This window comes from Grus americana, unplaced genomic scaffold (genome assembly GCF_028858705.1).
Source record: "Grus americana isolate bGruAme1 unplaced genomic scaffold, bGruAme1.mat scaffold_323, whole genome shotgun sequence".
Classification (NCBI taxonomy): Eukaryota; Metazoa; Chordata; class Aves; order Gruiformes; family Gruidae; genus Grus; species Grus americana.
Genome location: NW_026561603.1, coordinates 8,087 through 32,780, shown reverse-complemented (window position 1 = coordinate 32,780; position 24,694 = coordinate 8,087). Strand labels below are relative to the sequence as shown.

The 24,694-nt window shown below is 52.8% G+C and overlaps 2 protein-coding genes across 2 annotated transcripts; both read right to left on the bottom strand.

The window, feature by feature from the left end:
* Positions 1 to 1,243: 1,243 nt before the first annotated feature.
* Positions 1,244 to 2,158, bottom strand: LOC129200572 (olfactory receptor 14A16-like). Its single transcript, XM_054811889.1, has one exon. It carries the CDS (start codon positions 2,156 to 2,158, stop codon positions 1,244 to 1,246), a length of 915 nt encoding a protein of 304 aa, XP_054667864.1.
* Positions 2,159 to 18,969: 16,811 nt separating this feature from the next.
* Positions 18,970 to 24,457, bottom strand: LOC129200573 (ubiquitin carboxyl-terminal hydrolase 38-like). The gene is given in 6 exon segments (XM_054811890.1): positions 18,970 to 19,158; positions 19,517 to 19,639; positions 20,993 to 22,016; positions 22,018 to 22,278; positions 23,390 to 23,499; positions 24,344 to 24,457. Coding segments are annotated over 6 exon segments (1,821 nt in total).
* Positions 24,458 to 24,694: the final 237 nt, after the last annotated feature.

Sequence of the window (24,694 nt, the reverse complement as noted above, 5' to 3'; positions counted from 1 at the left end):
GCCCTGCAGTGTGTCGCCCTGCCCTGCACTCATCTGAGATGCCCCACGGCATGAGGAATGGACACCGGGACTTAGGTCCAAGGAGGCCCATCCCAGTGCTGCATTCAGGTGGTTTCCCAGGGGAAGTTACTCTCACAGTGAAGTGACCTCAAGACACTGTCTGTCCCACAAGCCTTCATGGCACCTCTGAGGAACAGCTGATGGCATTCATGCTCACTCAGGTTCATGTCCCCACATGCACATGATGTGCATGCTTCTATCTCGTCTGTAAAATGTAGACGTGGACTTCTGACCTAGTCATGCAGTGTCCTCCTTCTGAACAGGAGGGACAAACCACCTCTCTGAGCTGGAGTGAGAAGCCAGTGTTGGGAATGGTGGTTGCAAGGGGCTGGCCTGTGATGATTGCCCTGGGGCACTTTCCTTGGGGTGTCCAGTGACCACAGGCACAGACCAGACCCTGCTCTGCTGGTCCTTCAAGGCTATCCCAGGAGGACTGGCTGTGCGAGGACACTGCTGCGTTCCCTCACCCCGCACATTCAAACACTTGGTCTGTTCACTGGTGTTTTCCTCACCAGGGCACTTTCTTGCGCTTGTTCTGGACAGCCACTTTGAAGGAAGACCTACGCCTTCAGGCACTGCCTCAGGAGGTCCCCTTGTCTGACGGAAACACTGTTATGGGGGCAAACTCTGTCATAGTAGTGCCCATTGCCTGTCCCTGCCTATGATCACAGGACTGCCACGCAGCAGGACTCTGACCAAGCTGCCAGTGCTCTCAGGCCTTGCACCAAAAGAAGAGCTCAGAAAGAGAGTGTGGAAGTGAAAAGAGAGCAGCTCAGGAAAGACCAAGCGCTGGTGCTGCTTGGCAGTGCTCCTGTGCTGGGACTCTTTTCCCCTCCACCTGTGCACACAGGCACTGCCCTGCAGCTCCAGAAAGGTCTCTCAGGAAGGATCTCAAACAAACCAGTCACTGCAGGGTCCTTTGATTTCTTTAAATGTACAGACAGTCTTGCTTCTCATTAACACACTCTCTGGATCACACAGGAAAGGTAGATCCTGATGCAGAAGAGGGATGAATAATGACATTGCTTTGTGGACCACATTGTCATCAGTAAAACAAAAGAAAAAATGAAATTCCCCCCCCAAAACAAAAGCAACAGAAACTTCAGAAGACAGGTTGGGGCTGCAATGAGTTATATTATGAGTGATATGCAGATGATGATGAACAGTTTATTGCTTCTGAAAATCATCCAGTCCTCAGTTTCCACAGTGCATCCTTGAGCTCCTGGTTCTTAATGCTGTAGATGAGAGGATTCATGGCTGGAGGCACCACCGAGTACAGAACTGACACCACCAGATCCAGGGTTGCAGAGGAGACAGACAGGGGCTTCAGGTAGACAAACATGCCAGTGCTGATAAACAAGGAGACCATGGCCAGGTGAGGGAGGCATGTGGAAAAGGCTTTGTGCCGTCCCTGCTCAGAGGGGATCCTCAGCACGGCCCTGAAGATCTGCACATAGGACACCACAATGAAAACAAAACACCCAAAGGCTAAACAGACACTAACCACAATTAGCCCAGCTTCCCTGAGGTAGGCATCTGAGCAGGAGAGCTTGAGGATCTGGGGGATTTCACAGAAGAACTGGTCCACAGCATTGCCGTGGCAGAGGGGTAGGGAAAATGTATTGGCCGTGTGCAGAGCAGTGAGAAACCCACTGCCCCAGGCAGCTGCTGCCATGTGGGCACAAGCTCTGCTGCCCAGGAGGGTCCCGTAGTGCAGGGGTTTGCAGATGGCAATGTAGCGGTCATAGGCCATGACAGTGAGAAGACAATACTCCCCTACAATAAAGAAGAGAAAGAAAAAGAGCTGGGCAGCACATCCTGCGTAGGAGATGGCCCTGGTGTCCCAGAGGGAATTGGCCGTGGCTTTGGGGAGAGTGGTGGAGATGGATCCCAGGTCGAGGAGGGAGAGGTTGAGGAGGAAGAAGTACATGGGGGTGTGGAGGTGGTGGTCACAGGCTATGGCAGTGATGATGAGGCCGTTTCCCAGGAGGGCAGCCAGATAGATGCCCAGGAAGAGCCAGAAGTGCAAGAGCTGCAGCTCCCGTGTGTCTGCGAATGCCAGGAGGAGGAATTCAGTGATGGAGATGTCATTGGACATTTGTTCACTCTGGGCTTGGGGGGCTGTTGAAAGACAGCAAGACATTGACAAGTTAGGGCAGACGACTTTAAGCCTGTCCTATGCTCTTTCCCTAAGATTCCCTTCAAATTTACTTCTCTTTCCTGTCAGGGGGGGAACTTTATTTAAATCCTCTTTATGAGCTCACGTTTGTGCTGCTGAGTGAGGGCACTTTCTCTGAAGGGGCAGAAATCCTCATCTTTGACCTTGCTCTCAGCCTGGACACTGGTGAGCCCTCAGGGACAAAAGGGCTCCCTGATCCCTAATGCAGAGTCAGGAGAGCTGGTCTGCCCACAAGTGACCTGATGGTCACCACGCAGGTGCCCTGTGGTTATTGCACCTTTCTTCATCAGAGGTGATCTCACGCACAATATACTTGAAGAAGAAACTGGATGTTTTTGAGCTCGGAAGAATTCAGTTTCAAAGTCCATTTCTCCAAGCTCTTCTCTCTTTCTCTAAGCAGCTGAGCAGAGAGTGATGCCGAGGGGTGGCCTGGCTCTCTGCTCCCTGGAGTTGTCCCTGCCGGGAGCCGTTTCTCTGTCTCCAAGTCTCCTCCCTGTCAGTGCTCACAGACCCCATCCCACCTGCTCTGTGCTCAGCTCTGCCCTGAAGACACCTCCTGGCAGCAGGGCTCTGCCCAGGGCACCTCCCTGTTAGCAGCTCCGCAGGAGTAGGTCAGAGAAGCACTGATGCTGCAAGCAAAGGTGATGGTGGTGCTGTCTGCTGGTAGAGGAGTGGGTGAAGGCACTTAGGAGGCTTCTGGCAGCTGTGTTGATCCCTCAGTGTAAGGGTTCAGGAGTCTCGGTGACTTCTTCAAACTTGACAGCTCCTCTCCCCTGTCCCTTAGAAGAAAGCTGAGAAGGTAGTCCCTGCCTTGACCTTCCTCTTGAAATGCTGCCTCCGCCATTTTCCTCGTGGTGATCTGGAGCACTAACCAGCCCTGCCTACACAGCACCCTCTCAATCAATATCAGAAGGCTCCTACCCTGTTGGGGGTCACTTCTTCCACCCACTCCTTCTCCATGGTGTGTAACGCCGTGGGGAGCTCCCTGGTCAGGCTGAGTGCTGACCCTGGCAGGCGGCAGAGTCCCTGTCATGGCACATGAGACCCCTGGGGCACAGAGACCCTGCTCTGAAGAACAGTCCTGGGCACCCCTGGGCTGTACACCCACCTTCACACCCTGCAGCCGTCCCTGTCCCTCTCATGCCCTGTCCCTCTGATGGTGCAGCAGGAAAACCCTGCTCTGGAGCACGTCCTCCTCCTCTGTAGAAGAGAGAGATCCCATAGGCTGTGGGTTATGCGAGCTTTAGGAGATCCCTCCACGAACTGCAGCTGCATTGGCCTGCACCCAGAGACTTACTGTGTCAAGGGCCGTGAAGATTTCTCCTCTTTTGAGCTCTCAGCATCCTCCCAGGCCCATCTGCCGTTGGCCGTTCTCTTCCCCTCGCTGCCGGCAGGCAGTGCCCTCAGCCCTGCTGCGCTTTGCAGAGGAGCTGCTCCTGGGCAGAGCTGTCTCTCTGCAGCGCTGCCCGCTTGCCATGAGCTCCCTCCATCCCAGGAGCCCAGCTCAGATCAGCAGCAGAGGACCAGCCCAAGGCATTTTAATGACCCCTCTGAGGGTGGGTTTGGTCCCTGAACCTCAGACACTGAGAGGAAATTGAAGAAACCTCTCCAGAAGTCCAAGTCAGATGCAAACTCCAAAGTTTCTTGGAGTGTTAACAGGTCCCACTGAGGACCATTACTGACAAAGCCTCCCCAGGGGCTGGTTAGAGCAGAAAGCTGGAGGCAGAGATGACAGGTAGACAAAGGCAATGTAAAAGTGGAAGAGATTCTGAGTAATCCTGGATGTCTGTATCAAGTCAAAGGGACAAGCTGTGACCCCCAGCCCCTGGGAAGGGAGATCCTGTCCCTCACACATTGCTCAGGGCTCTTCCTGGGGCAGTCTGATGTGGGGATGGGCAATGTCAAGGGCAGGACCACAGTCCAACACCTCCCAGGCTCCTGGGTGGGGAAGGGGAGGCCATGAGACTCTAGTGCTGTAAGGATGAGGTGCTCCCCCATAGGCATCAGTGGCAGAGACAACAGCCATAGCCAAGGGGAGAAAGAGTTCATCTCTGTTGGGCGTTTTTCAGACTTTCGTCATCCCTCTATCCTCTCCACTGCAGGCCATCGTCCTGTGGTGTCCCACACCTGTACCTCCTCATCATCATCGAATCATCATAGAATGGTTTGGGTTGGAAGGGATCTCAAAGATCATCTAGTTCCAACCCCCCTGCTGCGGGCAGGGACACCCTCCACTAGACCAGCTTGCCCAAAGCCTCATGCAACCTGGCCTTAAACACTTCCAGGGATGGGGCCTCCACAACCTCTCTGGGCAACCTCTTCCAGTACCTCACCACTCTAACAGTAAAGAATTTCTTACTAACATCTAATCTAAATCGACCTTCCTTCAGCTTAAACCCATTACCCCTTGTCCTGTCACTACACTCCCTCATAAACAGTCCCTCATCATCTTTCCTGTAGCCCCTTTAGGGACTGGAATGCTGCTATTAGGTCTCCCCAGAGCCTTCTCTTCTCCAGGCTCAACAGCCCCAAGTCTCTCAGTCTGTCTGCATAGCAGAGGTGCTCCAGCCCTTTGATCATCTTCGTGGCCTCCTCTCGACTTGCTTCAACAGCTCCATGTCCTTCTTGTCCTGGGGACCCCAGAGCTGGACGTGGTACTGCAGGGGGGGGTCTCATGAGAGCAGAGTGTGTGGGGGGGGTGTCTCCTCCCTCGACCTGCTGGTCACGCTGCTGTTGATGCAGCCCAGGACACGGTTGGCTTTCTGGGCTGTGAGTGCACACAGCTGGCTCATGTTGAGCTTCTCATCCACCAACACACCCAAGTCCTTCTCCTCAGGGCTGCTCTCAATCCATCCTCCGCCCAGCCTTGGTGTCCTTTGCCAGATTCAATCCTATCAGGGCTTTAGCTTTCCTAACCTGATGCCTGGCTGCTCAGACAATTTCACAACAAATCTGATGCTGCAGGGTAGAATTTCATTCTTGCTTCAAAGGAAGATCATTTGGAAATACCGTGCCATCTCAAAGATAAACAAGGTGTACAACCTGCAGCTGGATGTGGCCCACTTGGCCCCGCACCCCTCTGCCAGCCCGTTCGCACCGTCACCTTCCTCACCAGTATGACCCCCCCCAGAACCTCCCAAATCCCCTAAATTCACCCCAAAACATGCCCTTTCACATGACCTGTGAACTCTCACAGCGATGCGGGATGTGCCCTGGCCACCCTGTGCCCATCCCTCTGCTGCTGCTCAGCAAGGTAAGAGAGGTGTCCCTAGGCAGGTCCCTGCCACCCTGGGGGGTTTCCCCAGTGATGTCACCTCACTGCCACCCTGTCCTCAAGGTGGTGGCCTGGTCCATGGGGTACAACCACCTGGGGCTGGACCACGTGGTGGTCACACAGGTCACAGGCCACCCCCTGTCCCTGTCCCCGTCCCCGTCCCCGTCACTGTCCTGTCCCTGTCCCCACAGGTGTCCTGGCCCCATCCCTGACCCTCTCCCTCAGCCCAGTGTCATCCCTGTAGGTTCCTGCATGTCCCCATCCCTCTCCTGTCCCCCCACTGTCCCTGTCCCTGTTCCCATCACTGTCGCCATCCCTGTCCCTGCCCCTGCAGGTGCCTTGTCCCCACCCTTGTCCCTGTGACTCTCCCTAAAGGTGTCCTGTCCCCATCCCTGTCCCCATCCCCATCCCCATCCCTGTCCCTGTCCCCACAGGTGTCCTGTGCCTGTCCCTGTCCCCACTGTCACCCCCACAGGTGCCCCATCCCCATCCCTTTCCCCACAGGTGCCCTGTCCCCACTGGGGCCCTGTCCTCACCCCTGGCCCAACCCCTGGCCCTCGTCCCCGTCTCTGTCCCTGGTGTCCCCACGTGGCAGGTCCCCTGCCCGCCCTGCCCTCGCTTCATCTGCTGCGGCCTCAACACCTCGCTGGTGCTGACTGGGCTGCAGCTGCCGGGCCATCGGCATCCTGCCAGGGTGGCCCTGCGTCACAGTGAGACTCCCCGGGGACCCCACTGGGGACTCCACTGGCACCCGAGGGGACCCCCCGGTCAGCCCCTCACCCTTCCCCAGGTCCCTCGCTGGGTCAGTGTTAAAGGCATAGCTGCTGCCCGAGCATTCACACACCATTCATGGTGTTGCACACACACACACACACGCGCGCGCACACAGTTATTCTTGGGCGCGCTTCCTCCTTCTTCAGGCTCGACCCTAGGTTTCCTGCAGCAGGGTCTCAGGCATCAGATTTTATGAAAGAATTGATTTAATTGAAAGGTGCAGCAGCAGGGTCAGCCCGGGCTGGGCTGAGAGACCCAGAACCAAGAAATCCTGGGGTAATTACACCTTGGGACCCATACCCCCGCCCCTCACGCGCCCTTCACCCGCTGTCCACACATCCTTTAGTCCAATGGTGATTTGACATGACAGCCAACATGGCTTCACTAAGGGCAAATTGTGCCTGACCAATTTGGTGATCCTTTATAATGGTATGATGGGGTTACAGCATTGGTGGATAAGGGAAGAGAGAGTGCCGTCATCTACCTGGATATGTGCAAAGCATTTGACACTGTCTCACACGACATCCTTGTCTCTAAATTGGAGAGACATGGATTTGACAGACGGACCACTTGGTGGATAAGGAATTGGCCCTTGCTGGTGGACCATGGAGAACGGAAGAGTCCCAGGCTTGGGAAAAACACTACCAAGACATTAGTGTGATATCAAAATACTTTCCCATACTCAAAGACTAAACACAGCACTGCACTACCTGTTAGGAAAACTACTAGGAAAATTACTGAGAAAAAAAGACTTCTATCACGGCCTACACGCTTCAGCAAATCTAGGTACTCGTGCTAAGTAAAGCTAAGCACACAGCACAATTCCCACCCTATTAGAATCCTAAGCAGTTTATTCTAATTAAAACTTCCTTATTTAGGTTGAACAACTAATATCCCTCCACAGTCAGCGGCCTCAGCACCTCCTGCCATTGCCTCTTCCTCCGCTGCAGCCACGACATCGAGGGGCCGCGGTTCTACCGGTGGGCACAGCGGGGGCGGGAGCAGCAGCGATGGTGCCGGTGCTGGTGGATGCGCCAGATGTGCCTCCGGCATCCACAGTCATCCCGCCCTCTGTCCGCAGGTCTCCCTGGGCCACTGCCATGAGGATTCCAAGGGCATCTTTTCTCTTTCAGAATGGGACAGCTACCTCTGGTTAGGGGACAGGGAGAAAGAGGATCCGCCTTGGGGACAGAGCCCAGAGATGCAGTTTCCGCAGAACTCCAGCTTTATCTTTTTTAGTCAGCTCCAGTGTTGTAATGCCTGACCAGTGCTTTGTGCTTCCTGCATTGCTCAGTGCGCATGTTTACTGCATCGCATCACGGGAGAGACCCTCTCTTCTCCACCCATCCCAGCAAGATCTCTCGCATTTGCAGGAGGAAAACATACTCTGTAAATGCAACCTTATTTGGTGAGCTCATTAGGGAAGGAAAAAAAAACAAAAAACAAACACAGCAAATAAGGGCTCAGTCCCCTTTGTACAGGCTCGTCTCCCACAGGAATTCACTTGTTCACCACTTAATTCATGAGGTTTCTAACTCACAATTCTCTAATTCATAACTCCCAACTTGTCGCTCCTGAACCTGTGTCCTGTTTTTGGCTGGGATAAATTTCCTCCGAGTGCTGGGATGGGGCTGTGGTTTGGATTTGTGCTGAAAACGCTGTTGGTGACACAGGGATGCGTTAGTTACTGCTGAGCAGTGCTCGCACAGCGTCAAGGGCTTCTCTGCTCCTCGCACTGCCCCGCCAGCGAGTAGGTTCTGGTCCACAGCATTGCCGTGGCAGAGGGTTATCACAGACTCAGAGAATGGTCGGGGTTGGAAGGGACCTCTGGAGATCAGCTAGTCCAACCCAACTGCTAAAGCAGGATCACCTAGAGCAGGTGTCACAGAATCGTGTCCAAGTGGGTTCTGAATCTCTCCAGAGAAGGAGACTCCACAACCTCTCTGGGCAGCCTGTTCCAGTGCTCGGTCACCCTCAGCGTGAAGATGTTTTTCCTCATATTGAGATGGAAAATGACAAGGGTAATTGTGCCAGTTGGCCGCCATTCCAGGGAACGGTCCTGGGCACATGCACTTTCTTGCTGTAGAGAGAGTTTTTGGATAGTTCGGTGAAAGGCAATGGGAAAATGTGAGTGCATGCTTAGTGAGACCTGGGGAAAGTTCCTTATCTTTGGTGTCTCATCATTACTCGAGTTGGTGACTCAACAATACAGCAAGCGTAATGCTTCCCTTTCTCTCACATGGTGGCTGTTGTGTGAGACATTTGGGCCACAGACTGGCTCCCTCTCTCTAGGTGAGACTCCGTTAAACTGGGCCCCTGCATTGCTTCCAAGGCACTCCCCCAAAACCAGACAATTAGTCTCCATGATGATGCAGAGCAACCACTGTTCTGAGTGGAAAAGCCGCGTCATGAGCAATGCAGTGCCAGGGTTCATTGCTTTCACTTCTTGTCGTTCTCCGAGATCCTGAGGTGGGTGCAGGAAAGCTGGAGGCAGGAAACTGTCAACATCAAGCAGCCCCACTCGCTCCAGTAGCTGCACTGAGACCCCCCACTCGCTCCAGCAGCTGAGCTGGGAGCCACTCCAGTAGCTGGCACCACAAGCTAGGGGTGCCCACACCCCCGGTTGACTCCAGGAGCTGGCACCCAGTCCACCCACGCCAGCCCCCCAGTAGCTGGCACATCGTCCTTTCAGTTCACAGACACACAGGGCAGAGAGTGAGAGACAGAGGAGAAAAGATTTAATAAGAAGGTATTGGAAGACAGGACAGACATCATCTCTGTCCTGATACCAATCACTTCTCTCTGGAGACTGGTGTCAGCAGGTTGTCCATCATCTGAAGCTTCTTCAGCAAGATGTGAGGGGACCAAGTTGGGCAGTGGGTGCTCACGTAACAGGAGCCCTCTTCATCTGCAGCCACTTGAGCCTGAAGCTCCTCAGCAGCCTTCTGTCAGAAGTCATCCTGCTCGGCCCGTGCCAGCAAAGCTCCAGCAGGCTCTCCCATTTCTCCAGCTCTCTGCTGAGGGAACGACGTCCTACACAGTTCCTCAGGGGAGCTTTAGATGTGCAGTGGCACTCGAGCATTGATCAGCTGATGGATGCTCTGCAGTTTCCTGGCTCGCTCTTGCAGCTGCTTGCTAAGGAGACGCAGCTTAGCACTCTTCTGCTGGAGCTTCTCCACCTCCTCCCGCACTTCAGGAGAGCTTCCCTTCCTCAGAAGACAGTTCTCCTCTTGAAGGGCACGGCACCGCCTCTCCAGGTCTTTCAGGGCGCTCTGGAGGCAGGCGTTCTGCTCCAGCAGCCTGCTGTGACTGCTCCCAAGCAGCCAGTCCTCCTGATTCTCTGATTTGGTCTGAACGCCCACCTCTGCCACAGACCGCCCGCTGCCGGCACTTCCTTGTGGCGGGGAGTGCAAGCTGTGCGGCGCCAAGTCTTGCCCCACAGCCTTGAGCAAAACCTCCACGCCGCTTCCTTCCTCCTGGAGGCCAGCATGGCAGGAGGGAGATGCCGTGAGGCTCTCCAAAGAGCAGGGCCCGATGGCCCTGGTGCCCAGGAGGGTCTGCAGGCGCTGCCAGGCCGTAGCCTTGGCCCTGGCCTCCTTGCAGGAAGCAGGCTGCTGGCCCTCGAACCGCTCCAAGATGTAATTTTGGAAGAGTCTCCTCTGTTGCAGCAGCTCGTCTTGCAGGCGGAGGATGCGGGCAGCCTGCTCGCCATTGGTGTCCCAGCGCAGCTTGCCGAGGACGTCCTGGAGCTTCCCGCGGGCCTGGCTGCTGCTCCAGGCTCCTCTCACCAGCTCCTTGGCCAGCTGCTGCTGCAGGTCCCGTGCCTGACGGATGGCGTCACCACGCTGCTGCTGCAGCATCCCCTGCACCTCGCGCAGCTCAGCCTCCTTTGAGCGCAGCAGCTGGCGGATCTCCGCCGCCCGCTGCCGCTGGTTCAGCTCCCGCAGCCGCTGGAGCTCCCCTGCCTGCTGCTGCTCCCATTTGGAGTGCAGCCGTTCGGCCAGGAGCCGCTGCTCCCGCTCTGCCGCCTCCTTCAGCTGGCGAGTTTCAGCGGCGAAGCGCTGGCGCAGCTCTTGGGAGCGGAGTCGCTCGGCCTCCAGCTCAGCCCGCAGCCTCTCCCGCTGCTGCTTCTGCTCGTCCTTCTGCACCGGGCCCCGGCAGGGTGAGGGGCGGCTGCGTGCCACAGGCCCCCGTCCCGCACCGTCCTGGCTCATGGCTGCAGGGATGGCAACCAAACACGGCCACCAACAGCCACCAACGTCGTGCGTCACTCCCTCTCAGCAGCTGCTGCCTCCCTTGACCATGCAGGTGCGCAGTCAGCGTCTGCAATGAGCCAAGGGTGGGCGCATATGGCCTTATATGCGTGTCCTGGCGCTGACCTCACAAAGGAGGGGTGGGGCTGTGGGGCCTTATAAGGTGTGTCCTGGTGTTGACCTCACCAAGGAGGGGTGGGTCCACATGGCCTTATAAGGTGGGTCCTGGTGCTGACCTCACCAAGGAGGGGTGGGTCCACATGGCCTTATAAGGTGGGTCCTGGTGCTGACCTCATCAAAGAGCGATTAAGCCACTCGGTTTTGTTGCTTCTTATCTTACTCCCGATAAGACAGGTAGACTCCTTTCCATAAGAAGGGAGTTGTCATGTTCTGTCCCTGACGGTGAAGCAGGGAGTCCCTGCTCTGGATCATCTCCTCCTCCTCCTCTACTCTGGAGAAAGATCCCGTAGGTTGTTGCCTGCATGGATGAGCAAGCAGCTGCAGGAAAAACTCAAAGGGAAGAAAGAAATTTAGAGTATGCTCAGCAGTGACTCAATCATCCCTGGGTGATCAGCGCTGTTTCCAGCACAAATCCAACACACAGCCCCATACTCGCTACTATGACAAAAGTCAACTCTGCCCCAGCCAAAGCCAGCACAGCTCCCCAGCACAAGAGAGGATTTTGATGCCAGGACAAATGAGGGCTTGCCAGCTTGGCAGAGCACGGCTGCCTTTTCGCGTCCTCAGGTGTCCCGGCAGGGGCAGGCTGGGCTAAAGCTTCTCCCCTCCTCCCCTCCGCGTGTTGTGGTCTGGCAGGGCAGCTGGGGCTTTGTTGCAAGCACACCCTGGGTCGAGGCGTGCTGTCCTGCAGGCAGCAGCAGAGACCAGGCATGACGCTGTCTGCTTGGCACACTCGGGGGGGTCCCCATGGGAAGGACAGCATGGGACTGGGCTTTTTGTTCCAGCTTTACTAATAAAAAAGAGAAAAATCTATTCAAATGTGGCCGTGTTCAAGAGAACAACTTCATCTCTGCAGGGCTTGGCAGGGCCAGCAGCGCAGCGACCGCAGGCTCCATCGTGCTGTTGGCACCTCACTTGACAGGATGAAGACGGTCTGAGTTGCCAGACAGCTGACCGAGGGATCGGTGTCTTTCGCCAAGGGCAGGAGGGCTGCAACAAAAGGAAACAGAGCAGGCATGAACCCCCACTGCCTGCCTCTGGAGACCCCCAGGAGTCCCCTCCAGAGCATGCCAGCCCCAGCCATCTCTTGCCCTGGCCAGGAGGAGCAGGGGAGGCAACCGGAGCAGCTGGAAGCTGCTGCTCAGGAATGCTTAAGTACTTAAGGACTTGTCTGAGAAGTGAGAATGCCTGGGAAGTTTCTGACTGTCCCGGGTTCGGCTAGGATAGAGTTAATTGTCACCAGAAGCTGGGATGGGACACAGCCAGGACAGGTGACCCAAGCTAGCCAAAGGAGTATTCCCTACCATGTGACATCATGCTCAGTATAAAAGGGGAGCTAGTCGGGGAGGGGCAGTGCGGCTCCAGGGCGCGTGGCTCAGGGACGGTCCGGTTTTGGGACCAGTCGGAGCGTGCGGTCTGAGTTGTACGGTCGTTGGGTGAGAAACTGCATTGTGTATCACCAGTTTTGTGTATTCTGTTAAGTACTGTTGTTGTTATTTCCCTCTCCCTTTGCTGTCCCAATTAACTCTCCTTATCTCAACCCATGAGGTTTTGCCTTTGCCCATTCTCCTCCCCATCCCACCCACTTCTCACTATTTGTGAAGCCTTCTGTAAGACTCTAGTATGAAGAGCTGTCACAGCGTCTGTAGGGGCTATGGGAAAGTGTTTTCAAGACCCTTCTCCTCAGGGTCACTGCTAAGCCGGTCAGGACCCATCCTGCTCTGATATATGGGGTTATTCTCCCCCCTGATGCACGACTGACCACTTCTCCTTGAAAAACTTTACTAGCTCCTGTTGGCCAAATCCCAGAGTTTCTCAAAGTCCCCCTGGACTGCAACTCCTTTTTGCCAGCTGTTCCTGTTTGTGTGCCAATGGCTGGCCCTGATTGTGGTGAGCCATCAACACAAGACCTCAGCATCAGAAACTGCAGGACACTACAGCTAATGAAAGGAGTTCCTAGTTTGTACAGACCAATGTGGGAATCAGCACGACAACCATCTTAGAAACATCCAAGGAGGGTACAAAGCCAGAAACGCCAGGGCCGGTGGGGAAAGGGCAGAGTTGGGCTGTTTGTAGAGGAAGGTATGAAGATGATCAAAGAGGAGAACTTGGGAGGGAGAAGAAGGGAAAAGAAAACCAAAGGTTAAGCTCAGGTATGATGAGGCCTGCTTGGGGTTACCTGCCTAGCAGCCCTGCGTCAATGACTTCAGTGGGACAAAAAAGCCACAGCTGATCACTGTGGACTTATGTCTGCTCACTTCCACGATCATGGGGAACCTGAGTGCTCTGCCTGCTGCCATCAAGGGAAGACCTGTGGTGGAAGGAAATGCACAATCACTCACCCTGGAAGGGATCGCGGGAGGTCTCTAGGCCAAGCCAGACCACTGCCAGTGGAGAAAGGAGAAGCGAGGGTTGGGCTGTTTGTGTGCTAGGCTGTTAATGGAAAACATCGGCCTGTATAGACATGCATACTGTAGTGATGTCTCCAGGAGCTGCTCTTAGACTCGCCATCTATGCAGGAGCTGGCCCTGGGATCCCCTCACCCCTCCAGTTCCAAAACACACACACACACACGCACAGAGCTGTCTCCATCACAGAATCACAGAAGGCAGCCAGCTTCCACCTTCTCTGTGCTTCCTCTTCATGCTGGATTTTTGTCAGGGGCTCCTTTCTTACCCAGTCCAGCCTCCTGCAATGTTGCTTGACTTCCTGCATGTCTGGGTGTACTGTTCCGAAGCTTGAAGAGGAGATCCTTGTCTAGCAAACAGCTCTTCCCTCTTCTCTGCAGGACCCTAAACCATGGGATTCTTCCAAGCAGGTTCCTCAGCACGCCAAAGCTGTCTCTCCTGAAGTCCTGCTCTTTGCCTTGTTCCCTTCTCTCAGGAACCTCAACTCTACTTTCCCACCCCTGGCTGTTCCATCCCTGACCAGCTCTTCCTTGTTTCGACGGATGACGTCCTGCAGGACAGCGCCCTCTCACTGGCTCCTCGGACACCCTTGTCAGGAAGGTGTTGTCAATGAACTCCAGAAACCTCCTGGATGGCTTTCACCTTGCTGTGCCCCTTCAGCCAATATTGGGAAAGTTTAGGTCAGCCATGAGGACCAGGGCCTGCTGAATTCAGCCTTCCCTTTGGGTGAATATAACACATCCAGGATTACTCAGAATCTGTTCCACCTTTACATTGCCTTTGTCTACCTGTCATCTCTGCCTCCAGCTTTCTGCTCTAACCAGCCCCTGGGGAGGCTTCGTCAGTAATGGTCCTCGGTGGGACCTGTTAACACTCCAAGAAACTTTGGAGTTTGCATCTGACTTGGACTTCTTCAAAGGTTTCTTCAATTTCCTCTCAGTGTCTGAGGTTCAGGGACAAAACACACCAGAGGGGTCATTAAAATGCCTTGGGCTGGTCCTCTGCTGTTGATCTGAGCTGGGCTCCTGGGATGGAGGGAGCTCATGGCAAGCGGGCAGCGCTGCAGAGAGACAGCTCTGCCCAGGAGCAGCTCCTCTGCAAAGCGCAGCAGGGCTGAGGGCACTGCCTGCAGGCACCGAGGGGAAGAGAACGGCTAAAGGCAGATGGGCCTGGGAGGATGCTGAGAACTCAGAAGAGGAGAAATCTTCATGGCCCTTGACACAGTAAGTCTCTGGGTGCAGGCCAATGCAGCTGCAGTTCATGGAGGGATCTCCTAAAGCTGGCATAACCCACAGCCTATGGGATCTCTCTCTTCTACAGAGCAGGAGGACGTGCTCCAGAGCAGGGTTTTCCTGCTGCACCATCAGAGGGACAGGGCATGAGAGGGACAGGGACGGCTGCAGGGTGTGAAGGTGAGTGTGCAGCCAGGGCTTCCAGGATTGTCCTGGACCAGACTACGGCTGTGTGCCGGGGCAGGGACTCTGCCACCTGCCAGGGTCAGCACTCAACCTGCCTGGGGAGCTCCCCATGACGGTGCAGGGAGAAGCTGGGAGTTAAGAAGTGAACCTTGGCAGGCCAGGGTCCTGGTGTTGAGAGGGTGCTGCATGAGTCATGGTTCTTCACAGCTCAGGATGACATGCAGGACATTAGTAGAGGCAGCATTTCAAGAGGAAGGTCAAGGTAGGGACTAACTTAAAGATGAAGACCTTTGCAGGGTCTGTGATCTCAGCTTTCCTCTAAAGAACGAATGCTCTAACAGAAAGCTGCCCCTGGGCAGAGCCCTGCTGCCAGGAGGTGTCTTCAGGGCAGAGCTGAGCACAGAGCAGGTGGGATGTGGTCTGTGAGCACTGACAGGGAGGAGACTTGGAGACAGAGAAATGGCTCCCGGCAGGGACAACCCCAGGGAGCAGAGAGCCAGGTCATCCGTCAGCATCACTGTCTGCTCAGGTGCACAGAGAAAAAAAAAAAAAGAGGTTTGAGAAATGGACTTTGAAACTGGACTCTTCTGAGCTCACAACAGTCCAGTGTCTTCTTCAAGTACATTGTGTGTAGAGATCATCCTGCAATGAAAGAGGTGTAAAAATTACAGGGCACCTGCCTGGTGACCAGCAGGTCACTCGTGGGCAGACCAGCTCTCCTGACTCTGCATTAGGGCATAAGGAGCCCTTTTGTCCCTCAGGGCTCACCAGTGTCCAGGCTGAGAGCAAGGTGAAAGATGAGGATTTCTGCCCCTTCAAGGAAAGTGCCCTCACTCAGCAGCACAAACCTGAGCTGACAAAAAGGAGTTGAACAAAGTTCCGCCAACTAAACAGAAGTTATTTTGAGGGGATTTTTTTGGAAAAAAACATAGGGTAATGTTTGGAAAACAGCATAGGATGGGAACAACAAAGTCTGTGCTAACTTGTCAATGTCTTTCAAGAGTCCTCCATGCTCAGAGTGAAAAATTGTCCAACAGCAGCTCCATCACTGAGTTCCTCCTCCTGGCATTCGCAGACACACGGGTGCTGCAGCTCTTGCACTTCTGGCTCTTCCTGGGCATCTACCTGGCTGCCCTCCTGGGAAACGGCCTCATCATCACCGCTGTAGCCTGCGACCACCACCTCCACACCCCCATGTACTTCTTCCTCCTCAACCTCTCCCTCCTTGACCTGGCATCCATCTCCACCACTCTCCCCAAAGCCATGGCCAATTCCCTCTGGGACACCAGGGCCATCTCCCAGACAGGATGTGAAGCACAGGTCTTTTTCTTTCTCTTTTTCATTTCAGCAGAGTGTTGTCTTCTCACCATCATGGCCTACGACCGCTACATTGCCATCTGCAAGCCCCTGCACTACGGGACCCTCCTGGGCAGCAGAGCTTGTGCCCACATGGCAGCAGCTGCCTGGGGCAGTGGGTTTCTCCATGCCCTGCTGCACACGGCCAATACATTTTCCCTACCCCTCTGCCACGGCAATGCTGTGGACCAGTTCTTCTGTGAAATCCCCCAGATCCTCAAGCTCTCCTGCTCAGATGCCTACCTCAGGGAAGTTGGGCTAACTGTGACTGGTGCCTGTTTAGTCTTTGGGTGTTTTGTTTTCATTGTGGTGTCCTATGTGCAGATCTTCAGGGCTGTGCTGAGGATCCCCTCTGAGCAGGGACGGCACAAAACCTTTTCCACGTGCCTCCCTCACCTGGCCGTGGTCTCCCTCTTTATCAGCACCGGCATGGTGGCCTACCTGAAGCCCCCCTCCATCTCCTCCCCATCTCTGGACCTGGTGGTGTCACTTCTGTACTCGGTGGTGCCTCCAGCCATGAACCCCCTCATCTACAGCATGAGGAACCAGGAGCTCAAGGATGCAGTGTGGAAACTGATCACTGCATGATATTCAGAAGCAAAAAACTGCCCATCTTCTGCTGCATAACAACTATTATTTAACTCATTACAGGCCCAGCCTGTCGTCTCTAATTTATATTGTTGATGATGGTGTTTTACTTGCAATGATGTTGTCATCCCCTCTCTAATTCAGTCTCTGCTGCGCTTTTCTGACCGAGTGGCTGTGTAAACGAGGAGCCATGCTCTCTGTGTGTTTAAGTAAAATAAAGGAACCTGCAGCAAGGTCGGGTTTTTTCTGAGATCCTTCCTCCAAGAGCTTTATTGAGGTGCAGGGACAGTTTCTGTGTGCAGAGGTGGCAGGGAAGAGAGTCCTTGCATGGCAGCACTGCCAGGAAGAACTTGGTCTCCCAGAGCTGTTCTCTTTTCACTTCCACACTCTCTTTCTGATCCCTTGGCTTTGGTGGAAGGCCTGATTGCTCTGCAGCTTGGTCACAGTCCTGATGCGTGGTCGTCCTGGGACCGCAGGCAGGGACAGGCAACGGGCACTTCTGTGACAGAGCTGGCCTCCGTAGGAGTGGTTCCATCATGAAAGGGGATCTCCTCAGGGCAGTGCATGAAGCCTTAAGCCTTCCTCCAAAGTCGCTATCATGAACATGCCCAAGAATGGGGCCCACAGATGAAAACACCAGTGAGCAGCTAAAGTGTGTGAGTGTGCAGGGTGGGGGCACACAGCAGTGTCCTCGCACAGCCAGTCCTCCTGGGACAGACGTGAAGGCCCAGCAGAGCAGGGTCTGGCCTGTGCCTGTGGTCACTGGACAGCCTGGGGAAGCTGCCTGTGCTGGTCTTGGCTGGGATAGAGTTCATTTTCTTCAGAGTAGCTAGGATGGGGCTGTGTTTTGGATTTGTGCTGAAGACAGTGTTGATGATACAGAGATGGATTTGTTATTGCTGAGCAGGGCTTACATGGAGTCGAGGCCTTTTCTGATCCTGACACCACCCCAACAGCAAGGAGGCTGGGGGTGCACAAGAAGTTTGGAGGGGAAACAGCCAAGACAGCTGACCCCACCTGACCAAAGGGATATTCCATGTCATATGACATCATATGCAGCATATAAAGCTGGGGGAAGAAGAAGGAGGATGGGGACATTTGGAGTGATGGCATTTGTCTTTCCCAGTAACCATTTGTGTTGGGTTTGCGTGGCAAGGTTTTGGTAGCAGGGGGGGCTACAGGGGTGGCTTCTGTGAGAAGCTGCCAGAAGCTTCCCCTGTGTCTGACAGAGCCAATGCCAGCCGGCTCCAAGATGGACCCGCCCCTGGCCAAGGCCGAGCCAATCAGCGCCTCTGTGAGAACATATTTAAGAAGGAAAAAAAAACAGAGAGAGCTTTTGCAGCCGGAGAGAGGAGTGAGAAGCTGTAAGAAACTCTGCAGACACCCAGGTCAGTGCAGAAGGAGGGGCAGGAGGTGCTCCAGGCACCGGAGCAGAGATCCCCCTGCAGCCCGTGGTGAAGACCATGGTGAAGCAGGTTGTCCCACTGCAGCCCATGGAGGAAGGATGAGGGGGTGCAGAGATTCCCCCTGCAGCCCATGGAGGAAGGATGAGGGGGTGTAGAGATTCCACCTGCAGCCTGTGGAGGACCCCACGCTGGAGCAGGTGGAGGCACCTGAAGGAGGCTGCGGCCCGTGGGAAGCCCACGCTGGAGCAAGTTCCTGGCCGGACCGGTGGACCCGTGAAGAGGGGAGCCCACGCCAGGGCAGGTTTGCTGGCAGGACTTGTGACCCCGTGGGGGACCCCACGCTGGAGCAGTTTGCTCCTGAAGGTCTGCACCCTGTGAGAGGGACTCCATGCTGGAGCAGGGGAACGATGAGAGGAGTCCTCCCCCTGAGGATGAAGAAGCGGCAGAAACACCGTGTGATGAACTGACCGTAACCCCCACTCCCCGTCCCCCTGTGCTGCTGAGGGGGGGAAGGTTGAAGGCGGGAGTGAAGTTGAGCCCGGGAAGATGGGAGCGCTGGGGGGAGGTGTTTTAAGAGTGAATTTTATTTTCTCATTCCTCTACTCTGTTTTGCCTAGTAATAAATTAGATGAATTCCCTCTCTAAGTTCGGTCTGTTTTGCTCGTGACGATAATTAGTGAGTGATCTCTCCCTGTCCTTATCTCGACCCACAAGCATTTCGTTATGCCTTTTCTCCCCTGTTTAGTGAATGGGGGGAGTGAGAGAGCGGCTCTGGTGGGCACCTGGCCTCCAGCCAGGGTCAACCCACCACACCGTTACATATGATGGATCCTTGCTTTCTTGGAGATGGCTGTACACCCACCTGCCCATGGGAAATGGTGAATGAATTCCTTGTTTTGCTTTGCTTGCGCACACAGCTTTTGCTTGACTCACTTTTACCCTTGCTATTCTCTCCCCCATCCTGCCGGGGGTGGGACTGAGCGAGAGGCTGCGTGGTGCTCAGCTGCCGTCTGCGGTTAAACCATGACACTTGCTTCAACTCTGGCATACCATAAGCCTGCCACCCCATAACCCTAGCCAACTGTAGCCTTAGCATCCCAGAACCCTAGCACTTTGTAGCCCCAAGATATCAAAACATGGAACACAAACTCCCTGGAGATCTCTGCCAGAGCCTTCAGGTGGCCCCGGATCTCAGACATCACAACTTTGAAGTGGGAGTGGGACAGAGCCAACAGGACAAGACCGGCACCCACCTTCACACCCTGAAAAAGTGCCCGGGTTAACAGTCCCAGGGAGAAGGCTGAGGCACTCAGACACTTTGAACCAGCCAGCCATGGCCACAGGGCTTCAGCTCATCATTGCCGTGCCAGAGCCACCAGGCAGATGAACCTGTCCTGCCTGCGAGACCCCTCAGGCAGCACTGCCCAGCTCCAGATACAGGCTGGAGACAACCTCAGCTCTATGGGGAGGCGCTTCCTGGGAGCAGGATCTCTCACGGGGGCACTGGGAAACCATCCTCATGCCTGGATGCCTGAGAAACTTCAATGTGCTGCTCCATATCGCACCCAAACCAGGGGTACAGGAAGGCTGCTGTGGTGGCCGCCAAGAGAACCAACTCACCTGGGCTGCTCTGCGGCCACTGGGCACCTTTGCTGTCAGGCAGGTCACAGCGTTGCCCTGTAATCGTCTGTCACCTTCCCGCGGGACACTCTTCAGCGCAGGGTACATCTCTGCTAGGTCACCCTTGGGACAAAGATCAAAAGGGAGGGACTGCGTTTGCTTTTCCCCCATTCCCTGGGTGCCCCAAGAGAGACCTGCCACCCCCACATCAGCTGTGTGACATGGACACCACGTACGAGCTGCAGATGGGGGTCAGGACGGCTGTGGGGAGCGGGCAGGCCATTCTGCAGTGCCCCCGGTGCTGGCAGAAAGCAGAGCTGGAGACAAGCGGGGGAAGCCCAGTGCTGCAGCCTGCACAAATGCCCGGCTCCTTGAGCCCGGGGCTGCAGCACGGCACTGGCACTGCTGGGGCTTCGCTGGGACAAAACAAGCAGGGATGACCCTGACACCCCGCGTACGTACCTGCTCTGGCATCTGACAGCCTGTCCCTCTGCCCATTACTGCCACGGGATCCAGAAAGCAGCACTGCTGCCCCGGCGTGGTCCTGAGCCATCTCTCAACGGATGAGTCTTTCACCAGCAGCCCTACAGAGAGGAAAAATTGCCCAGAATTAAGCTGTTCTCAAGTTTTTGCAGGCAGTCAGTTTTTCTGAGCTGCCTGGTGGTGCCGCTTCTGGGGAATGCTCAAGAAACAGGGCAGCTGCCTGTACCTGCAGGCAGGCAGCAGAGTGTGCACAGTGGGAGGGAGCAATGGTTTGTGCGGCTGTTGAGTGGCTTTGGGCTTTAAATGTATCCAGCCTGGGATGCCAGGTTCCTTTTCCTTCCAGGCTGCATTCAGAGCTTAAATAGCCTTTTGTAAAAAGCAAAACAATCAAACAAACAGATGGGCAATTTTTCTTTCCTCCCAGTTGGGCTTTTTTTCCCCCCACTCCCGGCCACTCTGCAAGGTGATGTTTGTCACCAATGTTAGGGTGCAGGATTGGGCCCAGGACAGGGCTTTGGCAGGCCACACGTTTCTTGAGCCTCCCGGTAATGCAGTTCCTGAGCAGTGCTCGAGAAATGGAGTCAGTTGCCCAAAATTGCTATTTTTGGCCTCTCCCCAGAGCTCTCTGTCCCACTCCCTGACCCCATGTTTTAATTCTTCCCTCTCTCTCTGTAGCCCATCACGATATTTTTCTTTCCCTTTTTGTCTCTCTTTGGCTCCCTGATCTTTTTTAATCCCTCCTTCCCTGCCCTATAGCCTCTTGCTTTTTTTGTCTTTCTCCACATCTCTCTCTCCCGCTCCCTGTCCTTCTCTTTTTTCTGTCACCATCTCCTGCTTCCTGCCCTGAGTTTCCCTCTCTCTCCTGCAGCCTGTCCCCTCTTTCCTGCCTGCATCCCCCGCTCAGCTGGCTGTGCTTCTCTCTTCTCTCCGGGCCTCCGTCCTGCTCCCCATCCCCTTTTGGGGACCCCTCTTTGGAGAGGATTTACATCTTACCCGCAAGTATCGTTTGTTATCTTTCATAATTGCATCCACGAGGTCTTTCTGGAGGGGAGGGTCTCCGTTTGCCGAATTGAAGCCACGGGTGCTATTTCGTTTTTTGTAGGACAGAACATAAGCAGTGTCCTTTGGAAATCTACTGGTCATTTTCTGGACTGACTGAAATGAGGGAAATGTCACTCTGCTGTCATTGAACAGAAACCATTCTCTTGACTTACCAGTGTCACTTTCTACAACAGTAGGACGACTCTCCCCTGTCAACAACTTAGCCCGAGGAGAAACTAAAGAATCACCTGTAGACTGCTGGCAGGGTCCTGAAGGCCCTGACCCAGGAACATTTCTAGCATATGAAGAGTAATGTCCACTTCCAGAGGATACACCAGAATGCATCACCACGGAGCTTAACAAACAGGGCTCCAATCGTGGGCGAGTCACTTCATCAGCACCTGAGGGCTTTAGTTTTTTAGCAATATTTTCTCCAATATCAGACACCTCGACACCAACAGACCAACCTCTTGAAACTACACCTGGAGACGATGCTACTCTTTGGACTGGTAGTTTCAAACCAAGTGGCAGAGACACATTAGCTAAGACTTTGCGCCTTACGTGACACTTTGGATCATAGGAAAATCTCAAAAGAGTGAGAATGAGGTATTCAGGTTCCTCAATGATTTGCATAGTTTTCTCAGCATTCTGTAGAGAGGCACACTTTTCACAGTAATACTTGTTGTCACCACTGAGGATCTCAGGCGCCAGAAAATAATGCAGTAAATCTGTAACTGACAGAGGGTTTTCACCTACTACCCTCTGAGGCATTTTCTTCTTAGCTTGACCTTTGTTGCGTTCAGAATTTGTAGTCTTCTCAGACTTTGGCTCAGCAGAAAAATCCTTTGTGGTTCCTTTCTTTGTTCTTGGGTCACATCCACCATTTGCTTCCAACTTGAGAGGTTTTTTCCCAGCAGGACTCATCGGTGAGGTCTGAGTTTGCACCACGTTGTCGCCTTTCCCTTCAGTACATTCCAGGACAGAAAGCCAGAGAGAGATCTGTGAAAGCTTCTTCCTTTTGAGACACGCTTTTGCACTTCAGACAGCGTACAGTAGTCTTCACTTTTCCTCCAAACATCTTCTCGATCAGAGTTCTTTCTTCACTTCCCTTACCAGATGCTGCAGCAAATACTTTTGCCTTATTGACAGCTTCTTGTTTCTGGGACTTTGCATTGGGTTTACTTTCAGAAGTCTTTGCTGAAGACAAAGTTTCCGAGGTTTTCTCTTCTTCACGCAGCCTGAAGACAAAGAAAAATAGATCCAAACAGCTGTGCTATTTTACAAACAGATCCCGCTGCACCATTTCAGACTTTTTTTTCCCAGTTATGCTCAAAAAAATAGATGGTTCAGTGGCTAGAAGTGTCTTACATTCAAAAAAGCTATTTGTTATTTTGTATATAAGCAAGTTGAAACATACAGGTCAGTACCATCCAAGACCGAGTATGAGAGAAGCACAAATGCATTTAAGGTGGGTTTCATTGTATATAGCAGAACAGAATGGAGATACTGAGAGAACTGGCAAGTATTAAAAAACCTAACAGACAACGTTTTTATTATTTACCATTACATTATCTTGATAAATCAGTTCTCCAGTTGACTGGTTCTGTATGTCAGATTTTCTAAGAGAACAAGTAGCTGTTTATCCAGTGCCAGACTATTTCCAAAGAAAAGGTCAGGATTTTGTAGCTAAGAAAGTTAAGAAACTACAAGAAAAAAACAAAAAACAAAAAAGAAACACAAGTTGGGAAAAAACCCAAAACAAACAAAACACCCATGTTTCACTATGGGGATAAACTTGTCCAGGAGTGGAATGTGCCATAAAGCAATATTGCTTAAGCCACACCTCAGCAATCCAAAATTCAAGAGAACTACTAATAGATCTAGGTACTTTTGTATTATCCATGCCACCGTTAATTTGATTGTTTATCAACTGGTTATAAATGCATGTACATCTCTTTGTGACTTATCTAACCTGTAAGAACTATAGCTGTCTCCACCAACACGAAACACCCAGAGGCACAACTAAACGGCTTTCAGCAACCACATTCTTTTACAACAGGATCATGACTCGAACATAACACTCAAATGGAGATTTGTAAAAACATTACTACCACTGTAACCTGCTTTAAGTGATGCGGGTACAAGATGGTATCCAGACTTTACCACAGATTAAACCCATGAAGCAAAGTGTTCCATACACCATACAGAAAACCAGAGACAGCCAGGAATGAGGCCCAAGATTCCCGGTGCCCACTCGTGCAGTGGAACCCTTACACGACCGCTCCGAAGAGTTCAACATTATGTGATAAGACTATAGATCTATTCCCATTAGTGGCACAATAACTGTACCTGTCTAGCAGGAATTTGAGATATTCTGAGCAATCCTGCTGGGATCGAGGGCTGAACCATGGTGGTTGGGAAGCCTCAAAGAAAATTCTAGGAGCATATGCCGCCTCTCTCTGTTCACATAAGAGAGGGACAGACAAGGTTACGTAAGAACTACTTAAAAAATTGGTCCTATTCGTTTGATCTTGACCACTGAACTTTGGACTACATTATTCTAGAGAAACTGTATTAAACACGTGGTACACATAAACATTTAAGCCACTTAATCATAGCAAGAGAGCACCATTAATCTTGTAGTTATCACCTCTAGTACAAAGATAAAAACAGTGGCTCCTGAAAGCAACTATTAAGTGTGCAGTGCATGTAAATCAGATATTATTTGTAATAGCAGCTACTGTTCTTGCTGGCAAGCTTGAAAAAAATGTTTTCTTTTTTCAGAAGAACACAGTATTTCATAAATACCAGTTTACTTTTAAGGTGATCCAGCCTCATCCCCTTCACAACAAGTTTATGGTTATTCCTCAAAGAGAACAAAAGTGTCTTATGCCCTTCCAGCACTAGCAAAATATTTAGTTCACTTTAGAATTTGAACTACAATAAAATTTAGTGTAAAAATCACTGCAGAAAGTCACAGTTTATCCTAGACAGTTACATAGAATCAGCTTATATCTCAAGTCAGGTGTTATTTGGATTTTTCCATTTTGCCTTTTCCAAGAAAACCTGTTACTGCTTTTTAGAAAAACAACACAATGCCAAGATGTTCCACTTAGGAAATACAGATTTCTCTAAGTCCATCCACACCACCTGAACATTTGGCGACAGACTCATTCCCCGACAAATCAATCATGTTTATATTTTTCATAGGCTCAAGAGGACTCCCATGGCATGATGTTTGTTCCTCAGTTTTGGTATATAGACCCAGCCTTAAAATCCAGCAGATTAAATGAACTGACATACCTGGGTATGGGCCAAAAATGCAAAAAGATGCTGTAGTTTTGCCACTAGCAAGTTACATCCATGTAGTTGCAGAGATCAAACATGTCTTCTGAAACTGAAGGAAGAGAGAGACATTAGTTTCCTTGCTAGATTTCTAACAGCAATGCACTTATTCCAGCTAATTACTTCAATTTGAAAGAAAGCAAAACATGTCACGCTTGCCTTCAAGACCTGAATTCTGCTCCAGCACAGCTGCAAAACTACTGAACAGTAGGAACTCACCCTGCAAAACTCCTATTTCTTTAACTATTTCAATGTGTAAGAATGGCCTATAGACATTTGGGTGTTTTGTTTTCATTGTGGTGTCCTATG